The sequence below is a fragment of the Rhinichthys klamathensis genome, unplaced genomic scaffold (assembly GCF_029890125.1).
Source record: "Rhinichthys klamathensis goyatoka isolate OS25496 unplaced genomic scaffold, OSU_Roscu_1.1 h1tg000321l_1, whole genome shotgun sequence".
Classification (NCBI taxonomy): Eukaryota; Metazoa; Chordata; class Actinopteri; order Cypriniformes; family Leuciscidae; genus Rhinichthys; species Rhinichthys klamathensis.
In genome coordinates, this window is record NW_026606837.1 from 271,060 (window position 1) to 293,112 (window position 22,053).

The 22,053-nt window shown below is 40.4% G+C and overlaps 1 protein-coding gene across 1 annotated transcript; it reads right to left on the reverse strand.

The window, feature by feature from the left end:
* Positions 1-118: 118 nt before the first annotated feature.
* Positions 119-22,008, reverse strand: LOC130105511 (hormonally up-regulated neu tumor-associated kinase homolog A-like). The gene is given in 10 exon segments (XM_056271528.1): positions 119-477; positions 480-557; positions 2,024-2,171; positions 2,265-2,433; positions 2,513-2,639; positions 6,097-6,224; positions 6,315-6,450; positions 7,468-7,523; positions 7,699-7,991; positions 21,628-22,008. Coding segments are annotated over 10 exon segments (1,815 nt in total). The 5' UTR covers positions 21,949-22,008.
* Positions 22,009-22,053: the final 45 nt, after the last annotated feature.

A 22,053-nucleotide genomic window follows, 5' to 3' on the forward strand; every position in this document is an offset into this window, starting at 1 on the left:
TATTTGTTATGTTACTGTACATATTACTCTACATGAACATATTAGTACACACATTATTGTGGGCAGTGACAGCTTTGTTTCACAGAAGAATTGTGCGTTAAAGGTTGTGGCTCAGCTGCTACATGGCACTTAGACTAGAAGCCTGTTGAATGTGCTGCTGCATGTGAACTTGGCTTTCAGTGTCTACTGTCCTGACCTGAGGCTTTGTTACCTCAAGATCTATTTGAAAAGCAGAAATGTGTCGAGGCGGAGAAAGTGCTCCGTTGGTCAGTTTGTACCATGGTGATGGAGGAGCTTCTTTGCTTGGTTTCTTGCTTGCGGAAGCCCAGGAATGAGCGCCGAGGGAGGAAGCTGGGCGAGCGAGGATGTTGACAGCTTTTGGGGATTATTTGGAGCTATCTTTCTGGGGCGGCTGGGTCTCGGGTGTAGGATGGGCTGGCTGCGGGTTGTTCGGGAACAGGGGGTGGATCTCCAGCATTCCATAGAGGAGGACGTGATGCAACCACCACGTCCTGAGTAAACATCTTTAAAACCTCCAGTCACAGCTTTCAGAAGACCTGAAATTGATAGGAGAAAGTTTGATTCAGAGCAGATCCAACTCATGTCTTTATTTGTACAAGCAAATATCTTTATATTACTGTCATGCAGAAAGTCTTGTGGCCTAGAGAAGGTATTTTGCAATTTAGTGCTGGACATTTACATTTTAAACTGCTTTAAGAAAAGGTGTTGTTTAATGTTTCAACTGTATTTGTTCATACAATGAAAGTCAGGCAAAACAGCCATGGACCCAATTGATTTTCATTGTATGGACAGACAGACAGACTTTTTCTTTTCTTTTTTCAAAATATATTTTGTGTTCCACAGATATAAATCAGTCATACAGGTTTGGAATGACGTGGGGGATAGTACATTTTCACTTAGGGGAAAACAATTTCAGAAATATTAACCAGCTGTTCGTGTCACATTTCCACCAAGTCACCATCCTCTGCACTTTATTTCCCAGCATCCCCCCTGGTCCCCACCTGCACGTCATCTCCAATCACACACACCTGCACGTCATCATCACTGCCACTACAAATGCACACTCCTCACCACAGTTCATTGTCCGACCTTGTTCATGCCATGTGGATTATTCCCGTCTCCAGCGATCTCCCTGTCTCCAGCGTCTTCCTTTCCTCTGTGTCTCTATTAAGATCATGCTTTGGATTCCACTACCCTGCTTACCTCATCACTGCACCTTTATATTATCAATAAATCACTATTCACCATCCATCTTCCTCTGTGTCTGCATAACGTAACAGTATGATTTTCCACGCGTTATACTGAGTTTGTGGAGTTTAAGTATTTCAAGCCTCAAAGATTCTTCAGGATAGTCACATATAACAGTGTGACACAGGTTTTCTAATGAAGTCATCTTTAATCTTCAACTTTGGTTATTTTTCGATGTGATAACAACCTGAACAGCTCTGAAGGGTTTACATTTGTCTCTGTTTGATTTACTGTCAACTAGGGCTGAAACTAACGATTATTTTTCCTATTGATTATTTATTTATTTGGTTAATCGATTGATCTAACGATTATTTATTTCCCTGGTTAATCTATTGTTTATTTTCTGAATAGCAGATTTACCAATTTACCAATAAATAATAAACAATAATTTAGCATTACATAACTGTAACTATTCTATGTATTAACTTTTACCTAATGATATTATTTATGGCAAAAGATTATGCAGTGTAGGCATAATTAGGAAAGCTGTTTACTATAGACCTTTTCAGTGGTATCCGCTGTATAAAGCTCCTAGATCACTTATAATTTTCCACAGCTCATATTGTCTGGAGATTTTTGTCTGCTGAAATTTCTCTGAAAGATATTTTGCACTGTTTTGTCAAGACTTGTTCTCAGGGGCTAAGCCCCTTATCTCTTCTGACCCTAGCAACGCCCCTGTGCCAGATCACCTCTTAACCACATGTTTGGTTCATACATGTCTATGTTTAACAGTGTATATAGTCTAGGCACCTACCAGTTCTTTGTTTCTTTTCCTTGGTGGGGCTCACAGCGAGATAGACGGGTGTCTGCTTGGGTGGAATCGTGATCTTCTCAATGTGCTTCCTCCCCTGGGTCTGAAACAGCTCGCTCTTTTTCTCTTTCTGCATGTTGTACTGTTTCTCCTGTGAGAAAGAAAGTATGTTAAACGCTCAGGAAACACATCTGACAAGGTTCTATGAAGGATAATCGTGTAGATCTTGGTTCCTCAAACTTACCCTGTACTCTTTTGAGAGTCTCTTCATTTTGTTGTTGAGGAGGAAGTAGACAGCCAGCGTGTGGCAAGTTTTGTTAGTGAGCACCGCACTCAGCACCTCACTGTGTTTGTAGCCCATTTTTTCAGTCATGTGGAGCAGAACCGTATGATTGATATCCTCAATGTGGATTCTGAGAGTTAAAACAAGGATATATGTCATAAAAGGTGAAATAAAAGCAATTTGTCTTTAAAGCATATTAGATCACTAACCCATTTAAGTAAGGAACTCCAGTGTGAGGGTTGCCCAACTGCAGCCACGAGTCGGTCATCACTTGGTGGATGTTGGGTCTCTTGTCGGGGTCAGGCTCTAACAGTCTCTTCAGCAGATTGACGGCAGCTGTGAACACAGACAGGAAGCAGTGAGGACTTTGTGCCATGTTACTTTAAGTAGACAAAAATTAAGCACGTCCTTGTAAGCGGACAGAAGGAGACGATACAGGTAGCTCGAATTACAAAGGTTTATGATCCTTGGTCAGTCTCTAGGTTTAATTGATTTATTAGGACAAATAAATAATTATTTATTAGGACAAACATATAATGTTGTGGCCATTATGATTCTACTACATCTTGCATTAGTCAAGGGATGACCACACAGCCTTGCGTCTTTGAGATGCTAAATTACGGTGTTACATAATGAGGCTAATCTCATTTCAACAGTGCATCATTCTGTAGTAATATATCCTGTCACCAATTTAGTAGTGTATAAATCACCCGTTGTTGAGAATACTCACGTAAGTGTAACACAGTGGAAAAGTCCACAGAATGTGATTAACCACAATGTTGACAGTGTCATCTCTTCAAGAGAATTAATCTGGAATTCTGCTTGCATATTTTCATTCAGTGTAATACAATGGTAATGGTATTTGTACTGTACGAGAGCTGTGGGAACGGAGCGAGGCTGGTGGCGCGATTGCTATTGAGCCTCAAGTTTCTCACAGAGGAGCACCGGAAGGATAAAAGTAAGAATGATGACAGTGAAGGAAGAGAGAGGACACGACCAGGAGGATATTTACGTTGTGTTTTGTTGTTTGTGGGGCTCCCGCTTTACTTGTATTTTGTGTTTGTTTATTTTATGATATTAAAGTAACGTTGAACATTCGCTGGTTCCCAACTCCTTCCCTGAACTATTTAACCTTGTTACAATATTCTTTTCTACAGTAAGACAACTGCTAAACTACATACTATGGAAATACTTTGTCTTTACAGATAGTATTAAAAAATAAGAATAAACCAGATCCTATAATTTCCTCTTGAGAATAAAACCGTTTTTTCCTGTGGTTGAAAAATAAGCCGCCCCTTGTCTGGCACATTTGCAGTAAACAGTGTTTATGAGCTGACGGCTTTTCACTGAGAATTTTGACTGTGTTCTTTTGAGTATGTGTTTGTTGCCATTAAAATTTACCATGCGTATGTCACAGTCTATCTTGTCTCTGCCCTCTTCACTACACTTCCCAGCATCCCTCATGTTTTCGCACCTGCCTGTCATCATCGTTGTCACCTGTGCCAAGATCTCCTAACATTTTCTCTAGGCTTTTGCCGTCTTGCTGCCCATAGCGACCTCGGCGATGAGAGACTGTGTACTTTGTTCCGGATCGGGGCCACTTTCAACCAGCGTATAGACCTCCCAGACACCACCGGACTGGACTGGAGAGCGACCGTCATCCGGTGTCTGGAGAGTGTCGAGCCTCGATCCGGGACACAGCCAGCCCTAACAGATCGTCACGTCATGCCTGATCGCCATGCCGGATCTTTTTGGCAGTCTTGACCTTGCCCGAGCCCTTGTTTCCAACCAAGATTGCAGAGCCTTCACCGCTGGCCCTGTCCATAACAAAGCCTTCACCGCTGGTCCCGTCCAGCACAGAGCCTTCACCGCTGGTCCTGTCCAGCACAGAGCCTTCACCGCTGTTCCCGTCCAGTCCTGCCGAGCCTTCACCGCTGTTCCTGTCCAGCCCTGCCGAGCCTTCACCGCTGTTCCCGTCCAGCCCTGCTGAGCCTTCACCGCTGTTCCCATCCAGCCCTGCCGAGCCTTCACCGCTGGTCCCGTCCAGCCCTGCCGAGCCTTCTTCACCGCTGGTTCCGTCCAGTCCAGAAACTTATTCACCGCTGGTTCCATCCAGTCCAGAGACTTATTCACCGCTGGTTCCATCCAGTCCAGAGACTTATTCACCGCTGATTCCGTCCAGCCCAGAGCCTGAATTCCCACCCAGCCTCCCTCTCCCACCTCCCACCTCCTCCCATCTGCCTCTCTACCTTTCCTCCACCACTGCCTGGCAGCCCCTCTGCTCCTGTATCCACCCTTGAGGAGGTGGAGTTGCCGAGGATCTGCCTGCCACTAACGCCTCCAACCTCCTCAACCAGGACTCTACCTCGGCCCTTCATCCCATCTGTTCCACCTTGGCTCTTACCTCCCTCAGCTCCACCATGGCCCCTCAGTCCCCCAGTTCCGCCAGGCTCCCTCGTCCACCCGGATTCACTTTTGTCCCTCGTCGGCCTTCCCTCACCTCTGAACTCCTCTCCTCGTCCCTTCGTCCCCCCGGCTCTGTTGGACTCCTCACTCCCCTCAGTTCCCCTTTGGTCCTCACTCCCTCTGTCTTCACTGTGTCCTTCTGTGTCCCTGTCTACACTTCAGTCGCCTGAACCTTCGGTGTCACCATGTCTCTCCAGTCCCTCAGCATCACCCGGTCTCGTCTGCTCCACGGCTCCAGCCTGGTTTCCTCTCCCACCTGCTCCGCCCCCGTCAGTCAGCCCCCTGGAGTCTGATGCCCTGCCCCCTCCATGGCTCCTCCCTCCGTCGTCTCTACCCTGGCCGCCTGCATTGCCTGATCCGCCCTGGTCCCTCTCTCCCTCTGCTGTTGGTCCTACGGCGCAAGGAGGCACCTACCGGAAGGGGGTGTAATGTCAAAGTCTGTCTTGTGTCCGCCTCTTCACTACACTTCCCAGCATCCCTCATGTTTTCGCACCTTCCTGTCATCATCGTTGTCACCTGTGCGTAGTTAATCACCTTCATTTGTGTCATCTGGTTTCTGTTCATTAGTGTCTGTATTTAGTTACTTCCTGTTCAGTCTGTCCTTGTTGGTTGTTAGTTGTATTCAACGTGTGTGTTATCCTGCCCGTCATCCTGCCTGCCTGTTTGTACCTGTGATTTATATTAGTAAAACTGTCTGATTTGGAGCCTTTTGACTTTGAGTCTTCTGCCCGCTACACACCCGTTACAGTGTAATAGTCAAATAAAAAAACAGAAAGTTAAAGGAGAATTACACAATGGTTACACAAAGTAAATGGTCAACCACTGTTGTTAACCTCATTATAATGACATAAAAATCTTATAAGTATCTAAATTATGACCTACAGTATATAATGATTTCATTAAAAAAAAAGATTATACATGTATTTGTGCTGTTGACACTCGGGAATGTTTTTCTGTGGCAAACAGGTTTACAAAATAGCGTGACAAGTCAGAAAACTAGATGTTTCATGAAGACTTTCAGTTTTAATAGATTTTCTTTCATCTCCTGAGATATTTAAAATACCTGTGGACACCAGACCATCCCTATTTTTTTCAATTAAACATTCAAAAGCACCATGCTGGACTAAAAAACGGTGCATTCTCTCAAAGACTGCATTCATGCTCAACTTTTGGAGCGTGATACCCATTAGAACGTAATTGGTAGGAGTACACAGGCTAATTTTCAGCATGTAATAGTTGCTTGTTCCCGTTTGGATGTGATCTTTGTGGTCATAAATATCTCATAAATATATTTTTGAATATCTCAGATATGCAGTTCTGTCAATACCTGAAGAGATAGATGGAGGTAGAGGGTCCATATCTTTGTCCACCATCCTCTGATGCAGAGCTTTCAGGCTAAATGGCTCCACAGTGAATGGTAGGGTATTAGTCAGCATGGCGTACATGTTCACCCCTCTACAAATAAAAACATACATATAGTCAAATCCAGAAAAAAATTACTCAATGTGAACTTGGAACATGGTGCTTCTCATTTAGCAAACTCACATTGACCAGACATCCACTTTGGGCCCATATTTCTTCCTTGAGAGAAGCTCTGGTGCGGCGTATGCTGGGCTGCCACACTGTGTGCTGAAGGGATCAGAGTATCCCAGAATTCCCGCACAGTTACTGAGGCCAAAATCTGTATGGGGAAACAGAGAGAGGGTTGTGTATAAGACAATGTATGTGTACTTTATGTGTACTGGCTCATAGAGGGATTGACTCTAAATACCTTCCCACTAGGAGGGATGCAAAAGTGTATATGGCTTCCCAACAACACTAACCCTGTCTGTCGCACACAACTGCTAAATAAAGGCCATGCGTTTGCCAACAGTTTAACAGAGAGGTGAGAGGTTGTTCGGTTTTAATGAGATTCTGATTACTCAATCAGTCTTCACCACTAAAGATGATAAAGATGAACACTTTCATGTCACATCACTTTAGGTCAGGGTTTAGAAACCTTTTTTGACCAAAGAGACGTTTTTTTCGTTTTTGGTTAATGCATTTTTATATTTATAAATATATTATATAATGCATATATTATAATTGGTGTATAAAAGAACATTTAAGTATAAAGGTGTATGTGATGCGGCAAAAGCAAAAGTACCCGGTGAAATGTTTAAGGGTGTCTCTTGTTACAGCAGAGCACCGGTTTCAATAAAAGTATATGTTTCTGTCCAGGCACTTTTTATATACTTTTATAAATTTTCGCTGTTGCCCTAAAAATCTTTCTTTTCGCCATTACCACAAACAAGCTAAGTAGCCGCTTGAATCTGAGTGCAGGAGCTCTAGTTTACCATAGAAACATAAGTGGTTTGACGTTGATTTCTATAGCACTGAGCATGCCCTTTTGCCGGTACAACTTGAAATATGCTATGGTAAATGTTGCATTACCTTCTGTAGACTGTACAACAAAGGATTTGTAATTGGCTGCTTTTTATGCAGAAAGCTGATGAGGTGGGTCAAATCTTTCATTGTTCATTTGTTGGTAAAGGGTGAGAGACCTGGCGGCATGATTTTTGTCAAAGAGCCAGGTGTGGCTCGCAAGCCATAGGTTCCCGACCGCTGCTTTAGGACTTATTAGTGTGACTTTGTGATGTTAAGCAGACCTATCAGGAGGAGCAAACCTTGCATAATGTAAATCTCTGACATTGCTTACCGATCAGTTTTATGTTGTCCTGTTCGTCAAGTAAGAGGTTTTCAATCTTCAAGTCTCTGTTGAAAATAAAAAAAAATATTGAAACAACTTTCATTTATAAAACCAACCATCTAAACTGTAAATAAACTATGCCACAATAGGTCTTAAAAAGATTTGACTGGTCATTGTGCTCTAATAAAGACTTATATACATTTTCGATGACCTCACACCCTGTGACTTTTTGTTTCTCACCTGTGAACAACTCCTGCCCTGTGCAGATGCTCCACTGCCATGACTAGCTGGCGTACGTATTTCTGCGTTTCTTTTTCATCCAGCCTTTTCTTCTCATAAATGTGGTTCATGAGGTTTCCACCAGGGCAGAGCTCCATGACGAGGTAGTAGCTGTTCTCCGTCTCCAGGATGTCCAGCAGTTGGGTGATGTGTGGGTGTCGGATCATCTGCTGAATCTGTCCTTCACGCCGCAAGTTCTTTGTGACATACGAATCCTTTTTGGCCTTTCTCTTGTCAATCACTTTCACCGCGACCTGTGAAGATAAATAAAAAGGAGATTTTGTCAAGATAGAAAACATAACAGGACTGTTTATTGGTCTCCTTATGTATGGAATTATTCTAACAATAAGGTGAGCCAGACTAAGACAGATGGGACTCTTATTTCACATTTGTCTGTCTACTCACATCTCCAGAGTTTATAATTTGGATTTCTTTTAATGTCTTGCCAGTGTTTAAACCACTTAGCACTCGCGTGCTCTCTTAGAGATGGAGCGCTCATGCACACTCACTCACAAACATCTCGCTAATACCAAATTGCGTATAAATGGTCAAATACTCACAAGTGTGTGTACAAAATTACCATCTTGACCAGCAGGCACATAAACAGTCATTTTTCTCTTAACGTAAACAGTTGAGAAAGAACATGCTTGCAGTATAGACCTTATGCACCAGAGAAACGTGGGCGCCATCATCTTTAGAATATTGTCTTTGAACTTCCGTTTTTGCGGTCGCTCTGTATATTTCTATGGCATCGCTGCTGTGAGTAATTAGCTGGTGAAGTGGATTTACTTATTGTAGAGTTAACAAAAGTTATCATGAGCATTGTAATGTTTATCATAAGCATTGTAAAGCAGATGTCTTAACAAATGTCGACCAGGAATTTTTTTACGAGCAGTTATCGCTAAAAATACAGATCGGAAGTCAAAAGACAACGAGCGCAGTGCTGAAAAGGGGCGGGGCTACATAAGGTCTATAGGCCTATTGGATCCGTCCATTCGCTCTTAAAGTGACTAGTAGGCGCGTTTCCATTACAGATTTGCGCAAAACTTTTGCGATTTTTCTAAATGTGATAAAAAACTATTGCGAAATGACGGCGTTTCCATTAACTGATGTTATGTTATGCGACTACAACGTCCTTTTTTCCCTCTCGCGATAAGTCATTTAAACAACGGGTAGGTTTATAGCCTATATCCCTATATCACAGCCACCACCACTAGACATTATTATTATTAATGGAAGGAGACGTGGTATGTTATCCAAGCATTAATGGCAGGGAAAGACCCGTATACTGCGAACGGCATAAGGAGTTTCTGGGTATTTCTCCCTAATTTCTGCTCCGAGGTCTGATTGTGGCATTTCTTTGAGGTTTAGAATCCAGTATTCCTGTAGCCTATTGTTTCTTTTATGAATTTAATAAAGAACTCTGTCCAAACGGTCAGTGTACATTTGTGTCCATTCGTTTTTCCTTAGGCTATTTAACCCGTATTGCAAAACGAAAAATGAACGGTGGTTGTTTTTTTAAAATGCAAAGTTGAACACCAATTTTAAATTTGAACTGTACACAAATGCTGCGCAAAAAAAATAAAAATCGACTAAATTTCAGATGTTTGTTTATGAATTTTTGCCCCTTTATTAAACATTTAAAATATTCACAACTTAATACAAAAAAATGTAGATTTTAATGGTTTTCTAAGGCCAAATTAGAACCTGAAAATTATATTTTTTCCGCAGTGCTGAACAGTGTTGAGCATGTTACTTAAAAAAAGTAATTAGTTATAGCTATTAGTTACTTCTCACAAATAGTAACTGAGTTAGTAACTGAGTTTCACCATTATAAAAGTAACTAATTACCAGAGAAAGTAACTATTGCATTACTTTAAAAAAAAAATTCAAATAGGCCTATGTCAAATAATTTGGATGCCCCCAGTATTAAATATGTTAAATTAATGAAATGGACACTTAATAGTGTAGATTAGCGTTCAATGTTTTATAATAATAATTTATTCTATTTTAATGTTGCTGTGGGACAATGTAACAATAAAACAATAAAATAAAACAATAAAACATCATGGTTTATACTTAATATCACACAGTATTTTTAAAGTTTAAAAATAAATTATGCTTCTTAAGAAATGTACCAAAAATGAATAAATAATAATAAAAAATATACATACTCTTTGTGCATATTAAAATGATAAAACTGTTACACAACTTCACAACTAGTAGACATACTGTAGCCTAAGTATTTTCTTCCTAACAAAAGTAAACAGTTTAACAAGTGCTCTCTCAATATAATACTGAACAATTTACCAAAAAAAAAAAAAAAAAAAATATTATTTTGGGGGTTTATTTTTATAACCTATAGCGAACATCATCATCAGAGGTTATTTAAGCCAAATTCTAGACATGTTTGCCGCACGTGTTTACAACCGGTCAAACAAAGATGTTTTCAGTGTTATAGATTTTATTTGTATAACCATGTAAATTAATTAACGTTGCAGATGATACCAATAGGCTATAGATAATGCTGTCTAATGCTGAAATAAGTCATTTATTTATAAACAAACTATATAATGCTCGGACACCCTCGGTCTCTCTTGCGCAACTGTTGAGCGCGCTCTCGGACACATTCGGTCTCTCTCGCGCATTGAGCGCGCACGCGCCGTTCGGGCTTCGCTTTTGTCCACTCCGGCGCCTCATAAACACACACACACACACACACACACACCAGAGAAAAAAACTTTGCAGGTCCTATGGCGGAGCCGGAGAGAGAGCCTACTCGGATGAAAACCGCTTCAGTGAGTTCAATTATAGTAACGCCACATTTTTTTTGTCAGTAACGGTAACTGCGTTGTAACGGGGGAAACAGTAATTCGTTTGATTACTCGTTACTGAAAAAGATAACGCCGTTATTAACGCCGTTTATTTATAACGCCGTTATTCCCATCACTGGTGCTGAATGAGAAGAGCCATATTTAGGCCTATATCTGGAACCACAGCCTACAGAAAGGTGATTTAGGTGAGTTATAGGCTAATGATAATAAATGTGTCTGAAAAAATAACGAGGCATTTTAATTTTATTAATAAACTATTATTTCTAAATTAGTGTCGGCTAAAAACATATCTCCATCTCCGCTGAGGCGCGCCGCGCGAATGCACCTTTAGAGAGAAATGCACCTTTCATACGGATCACATAATCAGAAGGTATTAGCTTTCGATTCGAATTTGTTCGTTTTAAAGTGGACATTTCAAGCTTTAGCCTACATAGGCTATAGGCTACTTTGTTTCAGTTCTCGCGGTACAGTTCACGGAGATCATGAAAGCGCGCATGATTGTTTTATTTTATTTTACACAACGTTTTCTTGTTATTGTGAGTTTACACAAATGAAAGCATAGTTGCGAATGATGTATTATTATTTTCTGTATGACCAGAAATTATAGAGTATCTTAAGTTGCTTCCACTGTTGATAGGAAAACGCAAGTGTTCGCGCCCGCGTCTCCTTGCCTGCAGCGCGCTCACACTCCGCACAAACACTTGGATATGCGTCAAAATCTTATGCTTATTTGTGATAATCTTAGCCCTGTATTATTATTGTCTAACCATTATGAATGACATTTGACGAATTGCTTTGTTCCTTTTTTTGGATAAAAGCATCTTCTAAATATGTAGCCTAATAAATGTTATAATAAGGATGATAATTATTAGCCTATTATTATTTGCGTATACCACGGACCCCAAACACACCGCGTCTTCTAAGTCAGGTGACTGTAAATGCGCAAAAACTGTTTCCATTGCAGTTTTGCGAAATATTCCTTTTTCGAATTGCCTGAAAAACCTCCTCATGCGAGCGTAAAAACTTTTTGAAACTTTCACGAAATTGACGTGTTTCCATTGAGCTTAATTTCAATTCGCAATTTCAATTTGCGCAATTTGAAGGGTAATAGAAACGCGGCGGCCAATAAATAATCCTGCATGCTGTCTCTGATTTTCTTTTTGTTTTTTGTTGTTTGATTAACATTACACTCACTGCTCTTAAATGAATAACTTTTGTAACTTTATTTGTAAGAATTATTCTGTATTTAATGTATTCATGGAAGACAATCCAGTATTATTTTACGTTTGATTCATTGATTACGTTTGACGTCTGTAGTATTACCTCAATAATACTGTTTGACAAAAAAACATTAAAACTTGTCATTTGTATCTTTATTCTGTTGAATTTACTTGTGCTACTGCTTGTAAATTGTTTATTTGTTCTTATTTTATTACTGACTTTTTAATTTGTCTTTTTTTGAATCCAATTCAAAATTTCAAATCAGGCTTGTGCTGTGTGTAAGCTATTGTGCAACTCAATTGCCCCATTGTAAAAAATAAATATGCACTGCATTATCAAACATTTACGTGAGATAGTTATAATTTGTTTTTTTGACAAATGTCTAAAAAATTACCCAGTCAAATTAAAAAACATCCCCCCAGTCTACCCATTTCCACCCCATTTTCCAAAATGAAATTCAGGCTCTGAATTAATGGCTGTAAAAACAGGAGCATATCTATAAATAATTCTACATGATTAAAAAAGGCTTCAAATAGATCAGCATTCTGATCTGTATCAGCAGATACAGCTTCCTGTGATCAACGTTCGGTGATCGGGCCCAAAAATCCTGGTCTAACAAACTATTAATGTCGTAATAGTTATGTTTCATTGACTACGTTTACATGCAGCCAATAACCCGTTCAAAACCGGGTTATTAGCAATAACCCGGTCAGGCACGGCCATGTAAACACCGGCAAAAACCCGAATATGCTCATATCCCGGATTTTAAAAACCGGGATATCATACCTGGGGGTACCCCTTTTCTAACCCGAATTTTTGGTCATGTAAACGCGTATCGGCATATCCCCATAGTGATTTGTGTTCTGCGCATGTTCTATTCACAAGGAATCTTGGTCTTTTTTATACTCTCAAGCCTTTGCTGAGGACTTTACAGAACTGCTATCAACAATTTCCTCAGAGTTTGACTGTTTTGCCATTGCTGGAGATTTTAACATTCACATAGATAATGCAGAAAACAATATGGCAAAAGAAATCAAAACTGTTTTAAAAACGTTTGATCTGACTCAGCATGTACATGGTCCCACACACAATCATGGACACACTCTAGATTTACTTATCAGTAAGGGTTTAAACATCTCATCGACTGTTAAGGATGTAGCACTGTCTGATCATTTCTGTATTTTCTTTGATATATTGATCTCTCCTGCCATTGAAGCTAGATCTGTGTCTGTCAAGAAGAGATGCTTAAATGAGAACACTAGTGTGCTATTTATGAAGGCCATATCTTTAAAACCAAGCATATCTGCTGACTCTGTTGATTTTCTCCTTGATTCTTTTAACTCAAAAGTTAAAAGTGCAATTGATGATATTGCTCCTGTGAAAGTCAGGAAGAATAGTGGTAGACAAAAAGCACCTTGGAGAAACTCAACAGCAGTGCAAAATATGAAAAGACAATGCAGAAGAGCAGAGCGCATGTGGCGGAAGACAAAACTTGTAGTCCATTATAACATCTACAAAGACAGCATCCATGCTTTTAATATTGAACTAGGCAAAGCTAGACAGACTTTCTTCTCAAATATTATAAACAGAAACTTAAACAACACACGCACTCTTTTTGCTACTGTAGAGAGACTGACAAACCCCCCAAGCCAGATTCCCAGTGAAATGCTCTCAGACAGCAAGTGCAGTGAGTTTGCTTCTTTCTTCTCTGAGAAAATCAATAATATCAGAAAGGTGATCAGCACATCATTGAGTTGCGCTGGGGTCAGACAGATCAGAGCACAACCTGAGAAAGTAGTTACTTTGTCTGTTTTCGAAGAAATTGAAGGCACAATTTTGGAAGAAACCGTACAGCACCTTAAAACATCAACCTGCGCCCTTGACGCACTTCCCACATCTTTTTTCAAAAGTGTGTTAAACAGCTTAGAAGCAGATCTCCTAGAAGTGGTAAATGCCTCAGTTCTCTCTGGGAGTTTTCCAAACTCCCTCAAAACTGCAGTTGTCAAGCCCCTCCTGAAAAAGAGCAATCTGGATAAGACTATATTAAGCAACTATAGACCGATCTCAAATCTTCCTTTCATAGGCAAGATTATTGAAAAAGTTGTCTTCAATCAGCTGAACAAATTCTTAAGCTCTAATGGATACTTCGACAATTTTCAATCTGGTTTCAGATCGCATCACAGCACAGAGACAGCTCTCATAAAGATAATAAACGATATTCGCTTAAATACTGATACAGGCAAATTATCAGTGCTGGTACTACTCGACCTCAGTGCTGCATTTGACACTGTCGATCACGACATACTTCTTGACAGGCTGGAAAACTGGGTGGGGCTTTCTGGGATAGTCCTAAAATGGTTCAGGTCATACTTAGAAGGGAGAGGTTATTATGTGAGTATAGGAGACCATAAGTCTGAGTGGACACCCATGACATGCGGAGTCCCTCAAGGCTCAATTCTTGCACCACTCCTATTCAACCTGTATATGCTCCCAATGAGCCAAATAATGAGAAAGAACCAAATTGCTTACCACAGCTATGCAGACGACACACAGATCTACTTAGCCCTATCGCCTAACGACTACAGCCCCATTGACTCCCTGTGCCAATGCATTGATGAAGTCAACAGTTGGATGTGCCAAAACTTTCTTCAGTTAAACAAAGGCAAAACTGAAGTTATTGCGTTTGGAAACAAAGATGAAGTTCTCAAGGTGAATGCATACCTTGACGCTAGGGGTCTAACAACTAAAAATCAAGTCAGGAATCTTGGTGTGTCTCTAGAATCAGACCTTAGTTTCAGTAGTCATGTCAAAGCAATAACTAAATCAGCATACTATCATCTGAAAAATATTGCAAGAATTAGATGCTTTGTTTCCAATCAAGACTTAGAGAAACTTGTGCATGCTTTCATCACCAGCAGGGTGGATTATTGTAATGGACTCCTCACTGGCCTTCCTAAAAAGACCATAAGACAGTTGCAGCTCATACAGAACGCAGCTGCCAGGATTCTGAGCAGAACCAGAAAATATGAACACATCACACCAGTCCTCTTTACACGGGCTCCCAGTTACATTTAGGATTGATTTTAAAGTATTATTACTGGTATATAAATCATTCAATGGGCTAGGACCTCAATATATTGCAGATATGCTCACTGAATATAAACCTAACAGAGCACTCAGATCATTAGGATCACATCAGTTAGAAATACCAAGGGTTCACTCTAAGCAAGGAGAGTCTGCTTTTAGCTACTATGCAGCAGCTGGAACCAGCTTCCAGAGGAGATCAGATGTGCTCCTACAGTAGTCACATTCAAATCCAGACTCAAAACACATCTGTTTAGCTATGCATTTACTGAATGAGCACTGTGCCACTGTCCGTCCGACTGTTTTTACTGTTCTGGTTTTGTCTTTGTTTGTTTTCTAATTTAAAATGTATTTATTTACTTATTTTTATAATCTCTGGAAGAGATTTTGAAGGAGAGCGGGAGAGTCTTCACTCCGATGAGGCGAGTGAAGGAGTAAGTTATACTGCTGTATAAGAAGTCGCTGAGAGCGTCGTTAAGGGTAACGGCAGCAGACAGCGCACACGAAGCGTGCTCTGTGGGGGCCCCGCTGGGCATTACTGGTGTAGCACCACCCCAGCAGAGTACGTCCCTGGGCTAGAGGTCCAGTGGCACCGTAAACCGGCTCAATCTCTTCCGTCTCAGATAGGGGTGGACCAGTACTACTTCATTTGATTTTTTATTCGAAACTGTTTTAATTATTCTTATTTGTTTTGATTATTTTAATTTCTTCTATGTAAAGCACTTTGAATTGCCATTGTGTATGAAAATGTGCTATATAGATAAACTTGCCTTGCCTTGCCTTGCCTTTTGAGTAGAGGAACTTCTCGGCGCATACAAAAACCCGCGTGCAGTATACCGAAAGTAAACATGGCGAGACGCAGCACAGCATACTTTTGGAGCGAGGTCAGTACCAGCACCAAAGCGCAAACAAAGGCGATCGCTATCTGCCCCGAACTATTCATTATCTGCGTGCTGCTGCTGTTGTTGTTGTCTTTGGATACAGGAAGAAGAATCGGAAATGACGCATATTGCGTCTTAAGGTTGTCCCAGAGTCCGTACGTCCAGACGCTAACCGTGCGTCGCCGTTTACATCGGGATATTGCAATTCCATGTATACAGGAGTAACTCTCTCTGCTCACGCATGTAAACGGGTTATTTCTAATGTTTCAGAAACCCGAATAGTGACCTTAACCCGACCATAACCCGAAAATTGGCATTGACTACGTTTACATGCAGCCAATATTCGGGTTATGGTCGGGTTAAGGTCACTATTCGGGTTTCTAAAACATTAGGAATAACCCGTTTACATGCGTGAGCAGAGAGAGTTACTCCTGTTTACATGGAATTGCAATATCCCGATGTAAAAAACCAGTAGCACCTCTATGCAGTACATAAGATCCACGGGGAGGAGTCGGATCAAGATCCAAGGGGTGGAGATGGGTAGGATTAGGGGTGGGTTTAGGGATTAGGGGTGTGTTTAGGGATCAGGGGGCGGAGATGGGTAGGTTTAGGTATATGTAAGGTGGGAGGAGTTGGATCCGACTCCTCCCCGTGGATTTCATGTTCTGCAGTGAGGACCATCTCATGTAAACAGCGACGCACGGTTAGCGTCTGGACCAGGGTCTGGACGTACAGACAACGAAATATGCGTCATTTCCGATTCTTCTCCCTCTATCCAAAGACAACAACAACAGCAGCACGCGGATAATGTATAGTTCGGGGCAGATAGCGATCGCCTTTGTTTGCGCTTTGGTGCTGGTACTGACCCACCAGCAGCACTTGACACTACTGTGCCTCATGGTCTTCATTAATAATGGCGTCTCGCCATGTTTACTTCCGGTATACTGCACGCGGGTTTTTGTATGCGTCTAGAACTTAAGTTCCTCTACTCAAAAGACCAAGATTCCTTGCGAATAGAACATGCGCAGAACACAAATCTATGTTCCTTTTCATGGGGATATGCCGATACACGTTTACATGACCAAAAATTCGGGTTAGAAAAGGGGTACCCCAGGTCAAATATCCCGGTTTTTAAAATCCGGGATATGAGCATATTAGGGTTTTGGCCGGTGTTTACATAGCCGTGCGTGACCAGGTTATTGCTAATATCCCGGTTTTGAACGGGTTATTGGCTGCATGTAAACGTAGGCCCTGTCCACACGGACACGGGTATTTTTATAACCGTGACTTTTTTTACGCGGTTCGGCCGTTCGTCCACACGAAAACGCACTGAAACCGAACATTTTTGAAAACCCCTGCCAGGGTGAGGATTTTCAGAAACGCCGGTTACAGTGTTGTCGTGTAGACAGTGAAACCGGGGGTTTTGGCTTGCGACGTCAGAGTGTGCGCCGTTATCAGCTGTGTTTGACATCAGATTTGCGCTTCTGATTGGCCAACGTGGCTTTAGGGTTAAGGTTTATATCGCCGCCTGCTGGCGTGGCATGCTCTTGACCGCGCTTGATTGTGTGTTTTTACGTTTTCATGTAGACGGAGACCGAGCATGTGTGGACGGGATTTTTTTTTAAAACGCTGTAGGAAAAACTCTGGTTATAAAAATACCCGTGTCCGTGTGGACATGGCCGTAGTGATTGTGTTTTTCCCCTGTGACCCTGATTAGTCATTTAGTTCACCTGTCATCTCATTAGTTAACTCGTTAGTAGCCTACCCGTGTATTTAAACCCTGTTCTCCCTCATTCTCTGTCCATTCTTGTGTATGTTGGATTTACCCCTCTGATTCCCTGAGTTTGTCATTAAAGACATTTATATTGATGCTCCTTTGTCTCCGTGCATTTACACAACCGACGCCTGACAGGATTATGTTTCTAACAATTTTTGTCATATAATTTGGTATCAGTAACCGACAACAATTTGTAGGTAATCTACCCGGCTCTGCCCGGGACAGACCTCTACTCCTTCCCAGCAACAGTGAAAGGGGGCAAAAGGACTGAACAAATCTCAGATATGCTTTGAATATATTTAATTTCACTCAATGGAAGAGCAATAAACTTTTTTTTCTAAGTATGCAAATAGAAGCTTCACCCAAGAACATTATACAAAGGAAAACAGCAGCCAGTAAAAAAGAAAAACACACCCTACTCTGGAAGTGACATTCGCAGTCAACAAACAATAATTAATAGGCCTATATTGTCATAAACCAGATATCACACTACAGCTTCAGACTTGATCCGATATCTGTGTTACATTAATTCCCGCCCAATATGATTTTCTGTGATCGTTTTACTATCCACATGGTAGACCCTGTGATATTAAAATTATTTATATAATTCATGTTGGGTGGTCAATGGTCATGATTATTTTCCAACATGGACAAGATACTGTCTGTCATCATGACTCGTTTTGCAGCGCAAAATCTGACGGAACAGACAATGAAAACGAAATATTTTTTGTTTATCTACAGCTCAGATCTAGAATTCTGAAGTGAAACAAAGTAGACCAGTATTTGAATGAATTAACCAGAGAGAGACAGTGGGAGAGAGGGAGCGCGCGCTCGCACGTATAGTCCGATCAAGTTCCGCGAACATTGTTGTGTTAATTGGCTTTATGCACAGCTGCATTACTTCCTGAACTTCAGCCAGCTCCTTTGTTTCCTGTCTGCCATTATTGGACAAACTGATTAATCCAGGTGTGCCTGGCCTCAGTAACAATAATCAGGCACACCTGGATTAATCAGTTTGTCCAATAATGGCAGACAGGAAACAAAGGAGCTGGCTGAAGTTCAGGAAGTAGGCCTAGTGAAGCTATAAAGCCTATTAGAGCGAAGTTATCGCTGAGAAATGTAGCTAATGTAGCTTTCAGTAGTGAAGCTGTTTGATTTATAAAAGTCACGGGCAGAGGTTGAAAACCATGCAGCTCTTGAATGTTTCGGTGTTCGCGCAATTTATTTTCTTTAGCTACAAAGATAAATATAAGTTCCCACCTCAATATTGAGCGAGCGCACGTCTGCCTCATAATACAACATTAACCCTCTGGGGTTCTTCGTTTTCCAGTCACACTCAGGACCTTCGCGGTCAAAAGTGACCGGACCCCTGAAATCAATGTTTTTTTGTTTTTTGTTTTGTAAAATCAATGAAATTTATTTTTGTTCAATAATATTTTTTCTCTCTTTTTTTTGGTGTTTTGAGAGAATTTTATGAAAATAATTAATATTTATGCAATAATTATGATACATTTTTTCCCATTGAATATAATAGAAAATGTATATATATATATTATTTTTATTATTTTTTAATTAATGCTGTATTTCAGGTTAAAGTGGATCCTTGGCCTATAGAAAACATTTTTTTTAAATCACATTGGAGCCTTCTGGTGGATGTAGTGAGCATAATTATCATGCAATATCATATTTTAACCACTAGATGGATTTACAGCCTCTGTAGAAAGGCTTGTGAATTCTAGTTGTTTTTGCACATATTTGCCTATTTTTTTCAGGTTGTGGATTTTAATTTATAATAAGTGATTCTCAAAGACTATTTTTGTCAAGTTTTTTGTTTGTTTGGTTGTTTTATTTTATTTTAAAAATAAAAAAATAAAACTTATATTATTTTCGCATAGACATGAAAATCACTATCCAAACTTAAATGGTTGTAAGTCAAGAATGCTTTGGAATATAGACCTATGGTTGGTCTTGTTTTAAAGAAGACATTTGCCAGATTATTGCAGAAGTGAAAAAAATTATGAAAGTGAAACAGAAAAAAAGTTATGTAAGTTTGAGTTAATGAAAATGAACAATGTAAAAATTTTATTATTTATATTTTATATAAAATATATATATTACAAAATATATTTTAATCTAAAACTGCAAGAAAATGAAAGGCAAAAATCTTAAGAAGTTGTGTTCCAAATTTTAGGTTGATATCTCAAAAAATAAGCTTTCAGTCAAGATTTTATTTTGGCGCATACCAAACTTTTTCACTAGATGGAAAGCCAAGCTTCCTTACTGACCATATAAGGGCGCCTCCATTTCATATATGTTTTGAGTGATCATCTGAACCATGCATTTCCATAATTTTCATACAATTTATGAAGTAGACATCCTATTCAGAAGTAGTATGGGTGGTTTGACAGTATTTGATTTGAATTCAACCTCTAATAAACGCATAAAAAGAGTACATATGTGCTGCAATAGGCCTGGAGGTTACTAAGGAGGAATTCCATCGTTTGATCTTACACTGTGTGTGTGTGTGTGTGTGGGTGTGTGGGGGTGTGTTTTGCAACCTTGATTGTTTACAGTCTCATGCGTTCAGTGCTGTGCGCTTTATTTCTTACATTGATGAATAATTGCTTTTATTTCACACGTTTCCCAAAATTAGCTTTTGCAATGACACGCGTTCATTTGTGTACATGCGTGTGTTTTTGTGTGTATAAGTGTGTGTGTGTGTGTGTGTGTGTGCTTTTGTTTTTGTGATATATGAGGACACAAATGTGTATAATGACATGCATACACTGGTATTACAACTTACACGTGATATATGAGGACATTGCATGAGTCCTCATATTTCAAATAGCTTAAAAAACATAAAAAACAATGTTTTTTTTAAATGTAAAAATGCAGCATGTCTCCTGTGATGGGTAGGTTTAGGGATAGGGGCAGTGTAGGGGGATAGAATATACAGTTTGTCCAGTATAAAAGTCATTACGCCTATGGAATGTCCTCATATATCACAAAAACACAGCTGTGTGTGCGTGTGTGTGTGTGTGTGTGTGTGTGTGTGTGTGTGTGTGTGTGTGTGTGTGTGTGTGTGTGTGTGTGTGTGTGTGTGTGTGTGTGTGTGTGTGTGTGTGTGTGTGTGTGTGTGAGTGTATTTGTCTGTTTTGCACTCTTGATGTTTTAGAGATTCCCCCTTTACTGTTGTGTACTTTTTTCCTCCATCGTGGCTGATTTGTAGATTGTACGCACAAATAAACTCTGTATTTTCATATTTTTGCCAATTTCCCATTCATTTCCTATGGGCGGTCATTTATGACCGAAGGTCCTGAGTGTGACTATTTTTTTATGACCACTTAGACTTTTCAAATCCTGTCCCCAATTTTTATGTGTGTTCGTATACCAAGTACCATAAAAGTGACCAAGTTTCGTACCATTCCGACGAAGCTACGATTTTTAACATTTTTTTATTTTTAAAAATCCGGTCAGAAATGACCGAAGTACCCCAGAGGGTTAAAAATCTATCTTTGTGAATAAACGTGTCGTCCTCGCCTTGTAGTGGCGAATTTAAAGGGGAATCGGATATGCGTGTTTAGACCTATACGTAGCCTAGGTCGGATGTACAGATAGGCTATCTAAATCGGTCACAAATGCGTCTGTGTTTATCGTGCGTGTTTTTAGAATAAATCACTAAATAACAAATAGGCTACAACAGAGAATTCAACTCGTGGTTCATATTGACACTGAGGGGGGTTTGACCAAAACAATTAGACAGATGTTATTTCTCTTTTTAACTTTACATTTTCACATTCAGACAAACGGATAAACGAAATGTAGTGAATAACAAAATGCAACAGCATATTGGCTGAATTCTCAACAGTTTTTCAGCGAGCAATTTTCATATTTAGACAATAGATGAACAATATCGCTTGGAAATACAACAGCATTTAGCCTACGTCATGGTTATGGCTGATTTTGACCAATTTCTATTTTATTTCTCTTTCAAACAAGTGTCGTGCTTAGAGAATTATATAAACAAATAAATAAACAAATTAGGCTACTTATAAACTATTATTAGCCTGTGCCATTTTCACAGTGTTCACACCTTCTCGCCGGTGGTCGCATGAAGCCCCTCTCGCACTTTGGCGAACGACCCCTCTCCCAGCTTCCTCCCGATCAGATAATTCCCAACTCTTTTCGTGTGGTAAAAGTTTCGGAGGATGTCAGCTGGAGGACCGTTGTTTAGAGACGAAGGATAAATGTTTTCTGTGGCTACGAGAGCCTTAGCTTTCATCCCGAAAATCCTCCCGCTGTCCGTACCCATGTTTGTTCCAGCATCGGGCATCCCTGCGCCTGTTGAACAAACCCGGTGTCCTCTGAATCTACTGCTACTGCTTACTAAGAGCTCTATATGAGAATGAGACATCTGAATCCCTGTCCCTAATACTAACCTGACACACGCGCCACCCAGGGGCGGGTCTAGAAAAGTATTTATAGGGTGGCAAAGTGTGGCATGAGGTCTATTTGGTCT